This window comes from Alligator mississippiensis, chromosome 6 (assembly GCF_030867095.1).
Source record: "Alligator mississippiensis isolate rAllMis1 chromosome 6, rAllMis1, whole genome shotgun sequence".
Classification (NCBI taxonomy): domain Eukaryota; kingdom Metazoa; phylum Chordata; order Crocodylia; family Alligatoridae; genus Alligator; species Alligator mississippiensis.
The window spans coordinates 48748238-48763103 of NC_081829.1; the positions used below are offsets into that span (position 1 = coordinate 48748238).

The 14866-nt window shown below is 44.0% G+C and overlaps 1 protein-coding gene across 7 annotated transcripts in view; it reads left to right on the forward strand.

Moving 5' to 3' along the window:
• The first annotated feature begins 8091 nt into the window (after positions 1–8091).
• CABCOCO1 (ciliary associated calcium binding coiled-coil 1) overlaps positions 8092–14866 on the forward strand; it is a 127229-nt gene continuing 120454 nt past the window's right edge. For all 7 annotated transcript variants that reach the window (XR_009463037.1, XM_059729858.1, XM_019496702.2 and 4 more), the window contains exon 1: positions 8092–8172. Coding sequence is in view for 5 of the 7 variants with exons in the window: in XM_059729858.1 (XP_059585841.1) it covers positions 8134–8172 (39 nt within the window). In the remaining 2 variants the exon portion in view is untranslated. The remainder of the gene's footprint in view (positions 8173–14866) is intronic.

Consider the following 14866-nt stretch of genomic DNA (forward strand, 5'->3'; position numbering starts at 1 on the left):
CCTAATAATAATGCAATATAAATTAATGGATATCCAAAACCAAAAACTTGCTACCAAAATAAAAATGTTAAAGCTTATCCTAAATCTGAGCTCACTTATGCTTGTCTATAGGGAATAGAGAGGGAGGGAAAGAAAAGCCAGAAATAATTGGGGAAGGGAAGGGAATGCATATCTATCATAGATATAAAACCCCCAGTTTTTCTTTTTTAATACATATATATAACAAGTATTATATATATATGTATGTATGTATGTATGTATGTATGTATGTATTAAAAAATAAAAACTGGGGGTTTTGCTACAGGGGCATGCCCACATATGCAGGCACATGCTCTTACACCAGCTCAAATAGAAGCAGTGCAAATTTGAGCTACCTGATGGGAGCAACAGGCAACTTTCCCCTCAGCTTCAAGATGGTAGGATGTGGGGAAGGTGTGCATCTGGCATTTTTGCCGCAGCTACACTCGGGAGCACACCTGGCAGAGGGAGGTGGTCTGGGAGCAGCTCAAGCAGGAACTGCTAGAACTGGAGAGGTGCCTGGCCACTGACCCAACCAACCCATCCCTTTGCAGAGAGTGTCAGGAGAGGTTGGAAGAGCTTTGTGTTCTGGACAACCATTGCGCCCACGATGTGTTTGTCCATGCACGTGTGCAGCTCCTTTGGGAAATGGACCATGGATCCTGCTTCTTTTATGCCCTGAAGAAGAGGTGAGGGGCCAAGAAGTAAACCACCTACCTTCTGGCAGGTGATGGCATGGCCCTCATTGATCCAAGTGATATGCGCCAAGGTACGCAGGCCTTCTACAAAAAGCTCTTCTCCCTGGATCCAACCGATGTCAAAGCGTGTCAGACCCTGTGAGAGGGACTCCTGCAGGTCAGCATGAGTGACTGGAACTGTCTGGAGGCTCCTCTCACTCTGGCTGCGTTTTTGGTCACCCACCGCCTGTCGTAGTTTGGGCCAAATCTGAGGGAATTGAGGAACTCTCCCTGTTGTTCTGGAGGCCTGTGCTGACCCTCCTGCTGAAGAAGAGGAATCCCCACAACCTGAGGAGCTGGCATCCCATGTCCCTCCTCTGCATGGACTACAAGGTAGCAGTGAAGGCCATCTTGCTGTGCCTGCAGTCCATGCTGAACGACGTGATCCATCTGGACCAGATGTACACGGTGCCCGGACGTTCCATCTTCAACAACCTGTACCTGGTTCAGGACCTCCTGGAGCTAGCACACCAGGAGGGCCTGTCTTTTGCCCTCCTATCCCTGGACCAGGAGAAGGCATTTGACAGAGTGGATCACAGGTACCTCACGGGCATGCTGTGGGCCTTTGGTTTTGGGCCCTGCTTTGTACAGGCTCTACAGGAGATGTATACCTCTGCAGAGTGTTTTCTCAAGCTCAACTGGACCCTCATTCTCCTGCGGAGGCAGATGGCAGGGTTGATGCTTTGAGGGCTGGCGGTGTGGCTGGTCCTGTCAGCATATGCTGATGATGTACTTCTCACGGCCCAGGACTCAGGCAACCTGGTGCAAGTGGAGGCCTGCCAGGCATTGTAATCGGCAGCCTCCTCTGTTCGGGTCAACTGGGTCAAGAGCTTTGGCCTGGCACTGGGTGATGGGTGGCAGGTGGGTTCCACCGCTGGAGCACAGGCTTGCTGCATTACTTGGGGGTCTACCTGCTCCCCACAGACCCCTCCTCACCTGAGAACTGGCACCAGTTGGAGGCAAGGGTGGTGGAGTGGCTCCGGGCATGGGCAGGGCTCCTGAGGTATCTCTCCCTACATGGGAGAGTGCTGGTGCTGAACCAGCTGATCCTTTCCATGCTCTGGCATTGCTTATACACCCTGCCTGTGTCTCCTGAGGTCCTGGCAGGGTTCCAGAGATGGGCACTGGAGTTTTTCTGACCAGGACAGCACTGGGTCACTGCTGAGGTCCTGAGCTTCCCCTTGCAGGAGGGCAACCAAGGTCTGGTTTGCCTCCGCAGCCAGGTCCTGACGTTCCACCTTCAGGCCCTACAGTGACTGCTGTACGGTGTCAGGAGCCACACAACATGGGGCCCCCTGGGGTGTGCCTTCCTCCGCCACTTCCAGGGGTTCCAATATGACTGGTAGCTCCTCAGCCTGCAGGGCTTCTCCCTGTAAGACCTGCGAGGGCTGCCAGATTTCTACCAGGATCTCCTTTGGGCTGAGGTGGCTCTAGTTGTCACCTAGAGCCTGGCAGCACTCGGTCCAAGTGGCCCCAGCTCCCAGACAGTGCGGGGAGCAGTGCTGCACCCATGCCATGGGGCAGCAGCAGCATGGGTGCCAGGTGGCTGGGGCTGATCCCCACTATCTCATGCCATGTGGGGGGGTGGGCTGTGCCATGAGTTCCCATTGACCCCCACGGCCACTGCTACAGCCGGTGAGTGTGGGGCTTTTTTTTTTTCAGTGACAGAGGCTGGGAGCAGGTGGGGCAGGAACTGGGGAGTTGGGGGAGCAAACGGGGGTGGGGCTGAGCAGGGGCGATTGAGGGAACAAGCATGGGCTGGGGCCAGGTGGGGGCTAGCCATAGAGGTGCTTTGGCTACCAAAGTGGAGGACCAGAGCCTCCGGTTGCCTCAGGGCATAGTCTGGGACCGTGCCTTGCTCCGCTGTATTGCAGCGCATTTTGGTTGGGTTTTTTTTGACCCCTGGATATCCAGGGGTCTAATTTTGCCCCCCCACCCCACTCCTGCTGTAAATTTGCAGTGCAGGGAATCTTTTTTTTGTTCCCTCATGTGCCTCTTGCAGCATCTCAAAGGGGTGTGAGACATTGCAAGAGGCACGTGTATACTTGTCTGGACATTCCCAAGAAGAGCAGGCAGTAGGAGGTGCAAGTGTTGGGGGAGACAGGTATCAGGGAGCAAGCTGCTTGACCCTCTCACTGCTCACCTCTACCACCTGCCCACCTACTGCATGCTCCCCTCCCCACCTGCCACCCTGCCACTGCTTTCCTTGAGGCACCAGTGGCAGAGACAAATTTAAGACAGCCCTCCAATAATTAGATTCTATACATGGGAAATTATTGATGATTTATTAATTTTTTTTCCATATGTAGAATCTAATTATTGGGAACTTGTCTTAAATTCAGGATCATCTTGGATTTGGTATCATAAGGCATATGGGTAATAGGAAAAAGTGAGGATGAAAAGCGGATAGGGATTCCTAATAGAATCCTCCTTGTTTTAACAACATTTGATGCACATAGTGATCCCTTGGCTGTCAACTCTTAAGATAACAAATTGATTAAATCCTTGCCCTATGGGATGGGAGTCAGAAAAACATAGATCAGAAAAACATAGGTCTGTATGGGAGTACAACAATTCTGGTTTCATCCCCTTAATAACAAATCCATCCTTACTGACATCAACACTACGGTAGTGCTACATGACTCTTATTAACACATCTCCTGTAGCCTACTTAGATGTATTAACACTGCAATTAATCATTTTCCGGATCCCTTTTTTAAATGTGCACAGCAGTTAGGTATTCTATCCAGGGAACAGTATTTCTCCTTTGTAATGTGCTCCGCTTCTACATTTCTCTGCTTCTTTATAATCTTCAGAGAATCAGGGAAAGATAACATTTAAGTAACCACATGAATTCCAAAATGTCAGAGAAACCTTGTTTTTACAGCAAAACAAGGTATCTCTGCCCTTTCTCGTGAGATGGCCTATCCTGAAATTGTTTGTTATTCTAATTGGCTAGCTCTACTAACTATACAAGTATGGACAAAATCTCATGCCAAGTAGGGACAGATTCTTCTTCTCCACCTGTATAGGTCATCCCCTGAGATCATGTGTACATCAGAAAGCACAGCAAAGAATTGTTCCCTTAATTTTCAGTCAGTACTTAAACAAACCTTCCAATGAATTCCATAGGAATCCTGTGGGAGTAGTGATTTCAGGATATAAGCTACTAGTCATAAAGTTGTGAATTGAATGCAGGGAAACAGACTGCTGAAGGTTAAAAATATACTTTCATAGAAGGGAAAGGCGGAATGCACCTACTATATCAATGATTTCATCATCCTGTCCTTGCAAGAAATGGTCTCCCAGAAGACAATATCAGCAAATACTGAATTGCATATATTTAAACTTTACTGGAAAATGTTAAAAATTATGGTTATTACATGGCTTTGTAGAGTTGGAAAACAATATAGGGAGCTACATGGGTACATAGATTATATATGTTAATAAAATCCAAGACATGCAGTTAGTTATACAGCCAATGTTAGCTTGGGGTAGTATGGTTAGGAAGTTTCAATGCAAAGTTGTGGAAAGAAGACAAAAAAGACTCTATACATGGTAACTGCATCAGTACACAGCTGTTAGGCTGTAAGACATTCTTAGGTAATGATTTTAGCAGGCAGTGTACAGTTGCTGGGCCAGGGAATATTCTAGGGCATTAACAGTCTTTGCAAGCCTATGTTGTGTGTGTATGGGGGTGTTCAGCCCATCCTTGATCTTAGCCAAAAGATACAAATCTGTATTGTCAAGGATTTAAATATAGGTTTATAGAAATCTTATAAATTAGATTAAAGTACATCTTATTCACCTCCTGGGAACCGGTACTTTTTCCTGCCAAAAAATTCTGGTAAAAGAAGTATGAATTTATTTAACTCAATAGTTAAATTTTAGGAGTGATGTAAATGTGCACATATCATCACAGGGGGCCATTAGCATGAACTAAGAATACCTAGAGTCTTTCATTAGGATTGTGCAAAATGTTGCTGAGTGTTTCATTTTGAAGCTGTTTCGATGTGTTTCGAGCTTGAAACAGCAAAATTGAAATGAAATAAAAAGCTTCGAAAGAACTTTGAAACAAAATGAGGGCACTTGAAACATTTTGAGTTTCGAAGCATCCCGGTGGCGGGTGGCAGGGAAGAGTCAGGGCTGTGCTCCAAGTGGCTCTGCAGCCCCATGGAGCTCAGCCTGGTGGCAGGAAGCAGAGTGCAGCCCTGGCTCTGCCCGCCTCCGGCCGCTGGGCTGAGCTCAGTTCCGTGGAGCAGTGGAGCTGATTGGACCACTGGGCCAGATAACAGGAGGCTGCTGCTGCTGCCTGGGGCCAGCAGCAGCATCAGTCTTCCCTGGCGCTTGGTATGGACTGCGCCCAGCACCAGTCCCAGGCAGCAGCAGCAGTCTCCTGTTATCCTATGCAGATCCAGGGGCCCGCACCCCTGGAAGGAGTCTGGTACAGCCCCGCAGCCTTCCTGGGGGTGCAGGCCCCTGGTTCTGCTCCACGGATGACAGGAGGCTGCCGCTGCTGGCAAGTGTCATAAGTTTTGCTTTAAACAGTTTGAGGTTCAGAGAAACCTTTGCACCTATCTCCTTGAAACTTGGCAGGCTTCATGTCCTCAGAAGGGGCAATTCCTGCAATTTTCATCCAAATCGGGCAAGAAATGACAAAATTTTAGGCATTTTCATGATTACCCATTATAGCCTGTGGGCAGAACACTGAAACAGCAAAACAGTTTCGACAAAATTAAATGGGACAGTGCTTCAAAACGAAACAAAACACTGTCCCTTCGAAATGGTGGAATGGACATCAAAATGAAACTATTGTGTTTCACACAGCCCTATTTTTCATCTTTCAACATCTTTGATGTTTTAAGAGTCTAAGCTTGGACAGATGATGCACAAAAGAAAGGAAGATGGATAATTTAGCTGTCCAATGTCCCAGAAGCTCTACATGCTAGCAACTTTATCATTGTAACAAAAAAAATACAGTTATAAATAAATATACCAGAAAATGTCATATTGGGCATTATATGAGGAATGGAGCAGCAAAAATTTGTGAAGTTGACAGAACAATAAGCTGCACAAGGCAGAAGAGATCTTGTAGTGCCTTGTACACCACCAAGTCCATTGGTAGCAGCGTATAAATAAATTATTTAATGTGGGTTGAAATATATCTTTGCATAGCCTATTAGCATGGAGTGAAAATCATGGTGTCATTGAAGTCAATGGGAAAATTCTACTGGGATTTCCCCCAAGATATTAAATAAACAAAGTATCAGTTAGTGCAGTAGAGAAAATTAGGGCTAGTAGGAATGTCCCAAAATAAGAAAAAGGAAAAACATTATACAGATATATAGAAATTGTTTTTTATAAATGTAGCATTAAAATGTGTTTTGAAATATTGTGTTTTTTAAAAAGTACATCCTCATCTGAAATTCCCATCTCCAGTAAGTCCATGCTTTAGATTCTAAACTCTTTACATACAGGACTGTCAATATATTTGACAGCCTTGAATATGTGTAATAACAATTAACCTTCATATTGAAGGCAAGGCATTTCTCTTTTGGACAAACTATCTGAAAATTATGTTTAAATAGTCAAAACTTGGCTTTTCAGTTAATACTATTGTTGCATTCTGTCAGCAGACCAAAGAAGATAGGAATGCAGCTCTGTACAAAGTAAAAGCCAGAAACTATTATTATATCTTAAGAACATAGCAAAGTCTGGGGAAAAAATATAAATTCACTGATTCCATTGTCCCTGCCCTTTTGCCCCTGAATAGGAACATCATTTATGTCAGAGATTTCATATTTTATGTCTTTCATGTATTGGTTGTGAAGTTCTATTGAATTTTTTTGCCACCTTCTCTGTATGATGTTAACCAGCTTTTAGAATTATATATAACAATTTAGGACAGTAAGTGGGTGAACAAATATTTCCAGTTGAAATTATAACGGGATTTTCAATAGGCAGCATGTAATTATCAGAGATGGAAGTTGACTTGGATATTGGAGCTTACCAACCCCTCTCTTGAAAAGAGGACTGTGAGAGTTTTCCGACTTAAAAAGGCCTCAGTCCAGCAAAGCACGTAGATATGTGTGATCTTAAGCAAATGTGTAGTCTCAAGTGAAAGTTCCCTGCATTTTCATGAACATGAAACCGAGGCTGTACAAATGTCTTACAAAAGTATTTGATATTTGCTTGATTTTGTAATATGGAATAGAAATGGCTGCTTTGATTAATCAACAGGACTGCATATACTTAAACTGGTTCAGTGAATTGGGACCATATGCAAACACTATTGAATTTATCCATACAGAGTACACTGGAATGTAAAGATAACGTAAACTAACTGTAAACATGCTAGTCGGTACAACAGAAGTCTAGCCAAGATGGCATGGAGCTGTGGAAAGATTAATTTACCCTGTTTCTCTGCAGGATACCTACACTGTGCAGACTGCAGTGTAGACATTTATAGTGGGGCTTTTTTGGTGCTTTTATCTAATAGCTGATTGAATCAGTTATTAGATAAAAGCACCAAAAAGCCCCACTGAAGTGCCCAAATGCTGTGGACCCAGGTCGAACTAACGATCTTCTGGTAAAGCACAGTTTTGGTTGTTTCTTTTGGGGGGGGGGTGGGGGCGGTTAATGTCTGTAAGCAGTACTGTCTCTACAAAGAAGGGAAACAACATCATCCTTTTGTTACAGAGGAAGAACATGTCCACAGGAGAAACTTCCTACTGTACAGAGCTCTAACATAAGCCCTACATATCACTGAAGATCAGGTGGGAAAAGCTTCCCTATGAATAATCTCTTTTTAGACATCCCAGCATACTGAGAAGTTGAAGAGAAACAAACCAGCATGACCATCCCCTATCACAGTTAACCATGTCACATCTTTTGAAAGTTTTGTGGCGTTCGCCTGCCCAGCAGCAGTGGACCATCCAGGATGCAGGGCTACCTACCTACATAGCCTCAGAGATCAGGTCTCCTGGGTGCCGTGCTGTGGGTTGTCAAGGGACTCCCCCACCCTGCATGGGTGTGCCAGTCCCCGCCCCCCTCCCGATGGGTGCTCTGGGAACCCCCCCTCCTGGATGGGTGCTATGGGTGTGCTGCCCCCCCCCAGTCAGATGGGTGTGCTCCCCGCCACTGTAAGCGGGGATCCCCCGCCCTGGATGTGGCGCTGGCAGGGGTGCTCCCCAGAGGGCGCTGGGATCCCGACCCCGGTGGCACTCGGATTGTGCTGCGTCACGGGACGAAGCCAAGGCCACGGGCGTTGTGCGCTGAGCGGGAGCTGGGCGTTGGGGCGGGGGCGGAGCCCAGGCAGCCGGGGGCGGGGCTGTCTCTGGCGCCGCTGCCCAGGGCAACCGAGACGCAGCGAGGCCGGATGGCGGGCAGCAGCGGCGGGGCTGGAGACCGTGCGCAGGTACGGCGCCCTGACGGGGTTACCCGCGGTGTCTCCGACTGTCGGGCACCTGTCTCGCGCGCAGGGTGGCGGGGAAGGAGCGTGTCTGCCTGTGGGCCCGGCCGGTGGAAGTGAGCGCTTGAAGCGGTGGGAGCAGAAGGGAAGGAAGGTAGAAAGCGGCGCCGGGGAAGAGCTGCGGGATCTCCCGCCGCCAGGAACTCCCGCACTTCTCTAAGCAGGCACGGGGGTGATGGTGCAGCGCCCCCGCATGCCAGCGCGAGGCCCCTCCAGCAAGGAAATGACTAGCGAGGGGCCTCGCAGTTGGGGTTCTTGTGCCCTAACAGTGATTTTACTTCCAAAATAAATTACTAGGTAGGCAGCAAGGCGCTCTCACCTGTTCACTTCTCGGCTTTTAAGTGCTTTATTCTTTTCTTTTCTTTTTTAACGTTGCAACTGCTCTTTTTTTTTTCTTTTTTTTTTTAATGTTGTGATGGGAAACGGGTCCGTGCTGAGCACCTCAGCACCTTCTATTTGTTTCTGAAAGTTTTCCTCCTCCTCTGTTACATGGTTGTTTCTGTGCCAAAGGGTGCTCCACATTTTATCACCATTGCTTAGGGTGCAAATATGTCTTGGTTTATTCAGTTGCTTCTCAGTCTCTTCAGTGAACGCATTGATAAGAAGGAAAAGGAGGCTGTTTCCTTTTAACAAGCAAGGCGTACTCATTGAAAAGATTGCTGTTCGTTTATATAAGTGCTTAGAGCTCTTAATAAGACTTGCTTTTGAATTCTTGCACAAAATGTCCCTACCCTCCTCTTTACTTTTGCATCAGGTCCTCCACTATGGTTGGCACACCATACCCCCAGTGTTTGATTTCACACAGAGCTCTGCAACTGCCTTCATGGAGTGCATACTAGAGGAAGCTTAAAAGTACCAGTTATTTTTCCTAAGAACAATGTTCAGTTAAGTTCAAAATCTCTCCATCAATATTTGTTTCAAATGGTAATGCTGAGAGAAGCTAGGGCTGTTGGCACTGGATTCACAACCCAGTCCTGATACCTTTGTTCCTGGCTAGCACAACCCTCAGATAGAGCACAGCCCCTGCCAGTTGATAATAGGCAAGTTTACTGATACACAGTGATAAGAAATAAAAGCAATGCAGGCAAAGCAAGTACAGCATACATTACCCAAATTCCCCAGTCCCAGAATATACACATAAGGCAAGTGGTCCATCCGTCCGTCCAGTATGTAAACGCCATCTTGAGGTCCTTTGCCAGCAGCCTTGGAGGTCGGGGGCTGATGCCAACCGTTTCCTCCCCCCCATCTCTGTTTTGAAAACTCTTTCTTTTGTATTCTTTCTTCTCTTGGTGACTGCTGATGACTCTTGATCCAGGGTTGTCGCTGGTTGGTCACACAGTGACATGTCCTGTGTTGTCAGCCAAAACCCTATTTTCACAAGCCTATCACATCTCCACTTCCTAATTTGGGGCTTTACTGGTGTCCTCTTAATTTGGTCTGTCTCCCCAAAACCAGAAAGCTTAAGGCTTTTTGAAAGCAGGCACTACAGCCATGGAGCCAGGCCTATCTCTATTATGAAAATAAAGTTTGGATGTTTTCAGTTACCCAGTATGTGTGGTCTTAATATTTTCCTGCCTGGGTTAGACACCCTGTCTACTTCTGAAGGCTGGGAAACCTGTGTGACTGAGACCCAAGATTTTTAGAAATCAATTAACCCTTGTTGCTATAACCATTATAGGTTTTCCTCATTTCATGCTGTACATGCTTTCCTGGAAAATGGTGCATACCTCAAATTCACATAAAGGGAACCCACTTTACAATGTAACAAATAGGGATACATTGCAAGACCTCAACTGTACTGACCCCCAGACCCATTTCTACCACTTTTACAAGACAACTTTGCTACTCGCCAACAGCAGACAGTACACACAAGCACAGGGTGGTGGTGAATGTTTAGCTGATGTGAAGAGAGGGTGGTGAAGGCTTCATTGATGGACCAGGGAGAGGGGTAGGAGATAAGCTAGCGGGACGCTTAGAAGCCATAATGGGGATGGCAAGTACAGAAACACGTGTCCCAGACAACGAGAGAGGAGCACAGATCCACATGGGAGCCTATATTTTTGGTGTGCGCATTACTCCCACAAAGCAGCTGACTTCAGGCTTCCATCACACTGATCGCATAAGAGTGAATTTACCTCGCATATAATCAATTTTTGGTATAAAAAGGGTCATTGCATAAGAGTGAATTTGTACATACAGAACCCACATAAAGCGAGGGAAAGCTGTATTCCAATGAATATATATATTGTCTATAAGCTGGTTTTCAAAATCAAACCTTTAAATACCATTTCCAAGCCAACAAGGACTCAGTACAGGCATTCAGAAAGCCTGAGGCAGAATTGATCTAAGTTGCGCAGTTTTCTGTAAGCAGTATAGTTTCAATCAGTAGCAAACAGGACACACAATTTGCCCTTTGGCAGGGGTGTAAATCTTAGACTGCGTTCCACCATTTTTAAACCTGTCTGTGTGCGCCAAACTTCTGCTATGTTATGGGTATAGACCAGTTTCTGATCATTTATACTGGTAAAAGTATAATGTCTGTACCTGACCATAGTGTTATTTTGCTGATTCACTTGATCCCTTGAGTCTTCCTTTAAAGTGCTGGAAAGTTGCATCTGATCTTCATTTCAGTGGGGGTTGCTGGTTTCAGACATTTAAATGCATTAATGTATTTAAACATAAATATATTTACAATCTCCAAGTTTATGGTGGATGGATCAGACAAGAGATCTTGCCTACATAAAACTATTTACACAGTGTGTTGTAGGACTTTAATGTGACCTGTTTCACTCATTTTGATCTCTTTCACTAAACCTATTCCATTCCTCTAAGCTTCCAGGAGCAGTGTGTAGTGTAAGAGTGATGTTGTAGCTGTCATGGTTCAGAAATTATGAGAGGCAAAGAATATTGGTGTAATGGTCATGGTTATCTTTCAAGCATTTGATCTAAGTTCAACTTTCAGCCAATGTGTACCTTTAGGTACACAGGTATTATGGTGGCTGGTGGTACAAACCAGAAGATTTGTTTCCTTTTTAAAATCTTTTGTTGTGAGAAATCTCTTCCTGTATTAATGCATTGCTAATGCATATTAGTGCATATTCTAGTGCAGGGCTGTTCACATTCCAAGTCACTGGAAACCATGCTCCTCACGAACTATGCACTGTGGGGGCCAGAGCCAAGGACCCTTCTGGGCCACTGCCATGCAGACACCTCTCCCCACCCCAGCCCCTCACTGCACCATGCAGTCAGGTAGCCCCCACCCCTAATTCACCAGACACAGACTCCCCCGCTACCCTGCACCACAAGCTCCTGTATGCTATCTTGCCCCTGGGACAGGTGCAGGAAGCAGAAGCCAGAGGGAAAGCTTGGAGACCCCAACTGAGGATGCACCTGGAAGTGATGGGGAGCAGTGATTGGGTGGGATCCTGGGTACAGATGAATTCATAGATGTTAGGGGCCAGAAGGGACCTCACGAGATTATCAGGTCCAGCCCCCCGAGCGTGGGCAGGAAAGACTGCTGGGGTCAGATTACCCGAACAAGGTGAGCGTCCAGACCTTTTTTGAATACCTCATGGGGTGCACGTTGACCAGCCCTGTTCTAGTGTATTAAAGGATATTTACTAAAGCTGTGTGAAATTTTGCCGCCAGTTTTGTTTCGATGCCGTTTCGACTCATTTTGAGATTGAAACAGCAAAATCAAAACAAAACAGATACAGTTGAAATAGCCTCAAAACAAAATGAGGCAAGTTGAAATGTTTCATCGTCTCGACCCTGTTTCGACAGAATCGAATGGAATAGCTGTTTTGAATCGAAACAGAATGCTTTTCTGTCGAAACATCGAAATGCTGGTCAAAACAGAGTGCTGCTGTTTCTCACAGGCCTAATATTTGCATAATTTCTACAGTATTACTCTTTACATTATTGTCATATGTACAGGCAGTCCTCGGACTTACGACACAATTGGTTCCTGAAAATCGTGTCTTAAGTCGAAATGTTGTAACTCAGAACCAATTCTCATAAGAAACAATGTTATAAATGTGGGATTGGTTCCTGAACCAAGGCCTGATGCACTATTTTCACCAAAAATACCCCATAATTTTGTACTCGATCAGTTATAGATGAGTAATATAGCTGCATGAGTGTATTTATATTGTAAATAGCAATCATATTGATTTGGAAGGACTGCTTTGAGGTGACTTTGCTGGACTTTTTGAAAGGCTCTTGGTTGGACTTTTTGAAGGGTTCTTGGCTAGAGTCTTCTCAGGAGCCTTGGCTGCAGGTTTTTCTAGAGTCCTGTCTGCTTTCCTAAAGAAAGTGTCCAAAGAAGTTTGGACAGATGTTCTCCAGGGAGATGGGCGATGCAGCGAACTTATTCGCTGGCATGGTGTCGCATCGGATCAAGCATTGTAAAGTCGAAACTGACGTCATAAAGTTGAAACAGGGTGTCAATTTATAAATGTTGTAAGTGTGAAATGTTGTAACTGAAAATGTTGCGAGTCGAGGACTGCCCTTACTTAATTTGGTCAGGGAAGTGGCAAAAAGTCAGGGCAGTTCTCTTAATTTAATTGCAATGAAAATATCAACTTTTTGGGCAAAAATGTTGTCAAAGACATATTGAAAGTGTATTTGAAATGTACTACTGAGCTGTTTTTTAATATAAAGTCCTATAACATTATTATATTTTTTTCTGTTCCTCACGTTAGTTCATTTTATATATTTTAGATTAAGCTGGTAGCAGTACTTCCTATTGTTTCTCATGTTTTCTTTTTGTCTTTAAACTTTAAACAACTCTATATTAAATTTCTTAAGTTTCTGCTTTTGGCTGAATCTAAACATTACATTTTATTTGTAAACTCTACAACACAGTATATCTTGTGTTTTTATTTTGCGCTTTTCTCTTTCCTAAGACATTAGCATAATATTGTTATTATTAATATTATTAAACTAAATATTTTTATAATTGTTTGGAATTACAACAAACACAGCTGTGTGTTGCTGTTAGCAGAAAATTTCTTACAGCACTTGAACGCAAACCTACCAATACACAGGATCAACAGTTAGTGGTCTTTTTCCTTTTCTTTTGGTAATTTTATTACTGAAGTATCATTGATTAACTTTTCACAATTGCAAGTAGGTCATTAGTAATACATTTAATTTCGGGATAGATATATGCTTATCCAAAAATCTTGAAGCCTGATCTTCTACATCTCCAGAAATAATTGTTATTAAAAAATACCAGTACTGCTTGTATTTTCTGGATTTTTTATTCCTATTTTTTATTGTTTTTAATACCTACATAAATATCTGAAAACAAGCTTGTTTTCCATATAGACTTTATCCTTTGCATATGACACATCTATTTATTTCTCTTTAGCATGGAGTTGAAATTAATGTACCTATTTTGTTTACTTCCTTATTTATATGATAGTGAGCAAAGTACCATAGCTAAAAATAGAGACTGTTGATTTTAACTTTCTAGGGAGGCTTTTGATAGGAATCTTCTATGCAGGAGGAGTGAACAATATTTCATTGAATCTTAACTGTTCTGTATGGATTTGGGATATAATTATATTTCATAGTTAATTTACCACTAAATTGTATATAAATTAATTATTCTCATGGAACATATTACACACAACTGTGTACCTACACTTTGGCTAGACTTCAGTATTACCCGCTGGCACTGTTTTACCAGAGGATCTCAGGTTTCCCTGCATTTGAGTTATTTGATCTGATCAAAGGTAACTGATGAATCAGTTTATTTGTTAGTATATTTTGAAGACATTTTAACATACATGTAAAGCAGTGTTGCTCAACCTTCTGACCCCACCAGCTGGATCCTGCAGGTGGGGTTTGCACTCGGGGTCAGTCTACAGGTACAATCCGGCACATGGCCTGGCTCCATGCTCTGGATCTGGCCACAAAATAACCCTTCACACTGGCTCACCTCCGTGCCATGTAGCCCTCAGAGTACCCCACAGGTCTAGAAATCTGGCAGTGTGGGAGCGATGACAGCATTAAGTGCCACAGCAATGGAAGAATTCCAGAGCATCAGCTATTACTGTTGCAACTGCTACCCTGTTACCTAATTTCCCAATCCATGAAGATCCCTGTGGGCCAGAAGATATGACTCTACATGCTGAATTTAGCTCTTGGGCTGCAGGTTGAGCACCACTGGTCTAAAACATTTGATAAGTGCTTTTTATTTCTTTTATTATAGTTTTAAACCAGCATAAATTGTTTTGACAGTTTTAAGTCTTTTTATTTACTTTTCTTTAATTTGAGGGCAGAGTTAATTTTCTCAAGAAAACTGACACTAATTTCCACAGGTATATCTTGTGGATACATCAATCTGTAGAAACTCTTTGATATTACTAGTAGAATGCTCTTTACACCAGTGCTAACTTACAAGTTTTGTTCTTATTTAGGAGCATGAGCTTTTGAATATTTGGTGTTTAAACATATAACTGTCTTGCTCAGGTGTTTGACTTCTGAGTATCATAGAAGCTTTGACTGAGGAATTGAAAAAACATACGGGACTCCATTATTTGATTGGCTTTTCAACCTGATGTTGTTATGGCAAGAGTCATTCAAGTGTTTGTGAATAGTGTATTCAAGGGACAGGAAAACTGAAATTTTA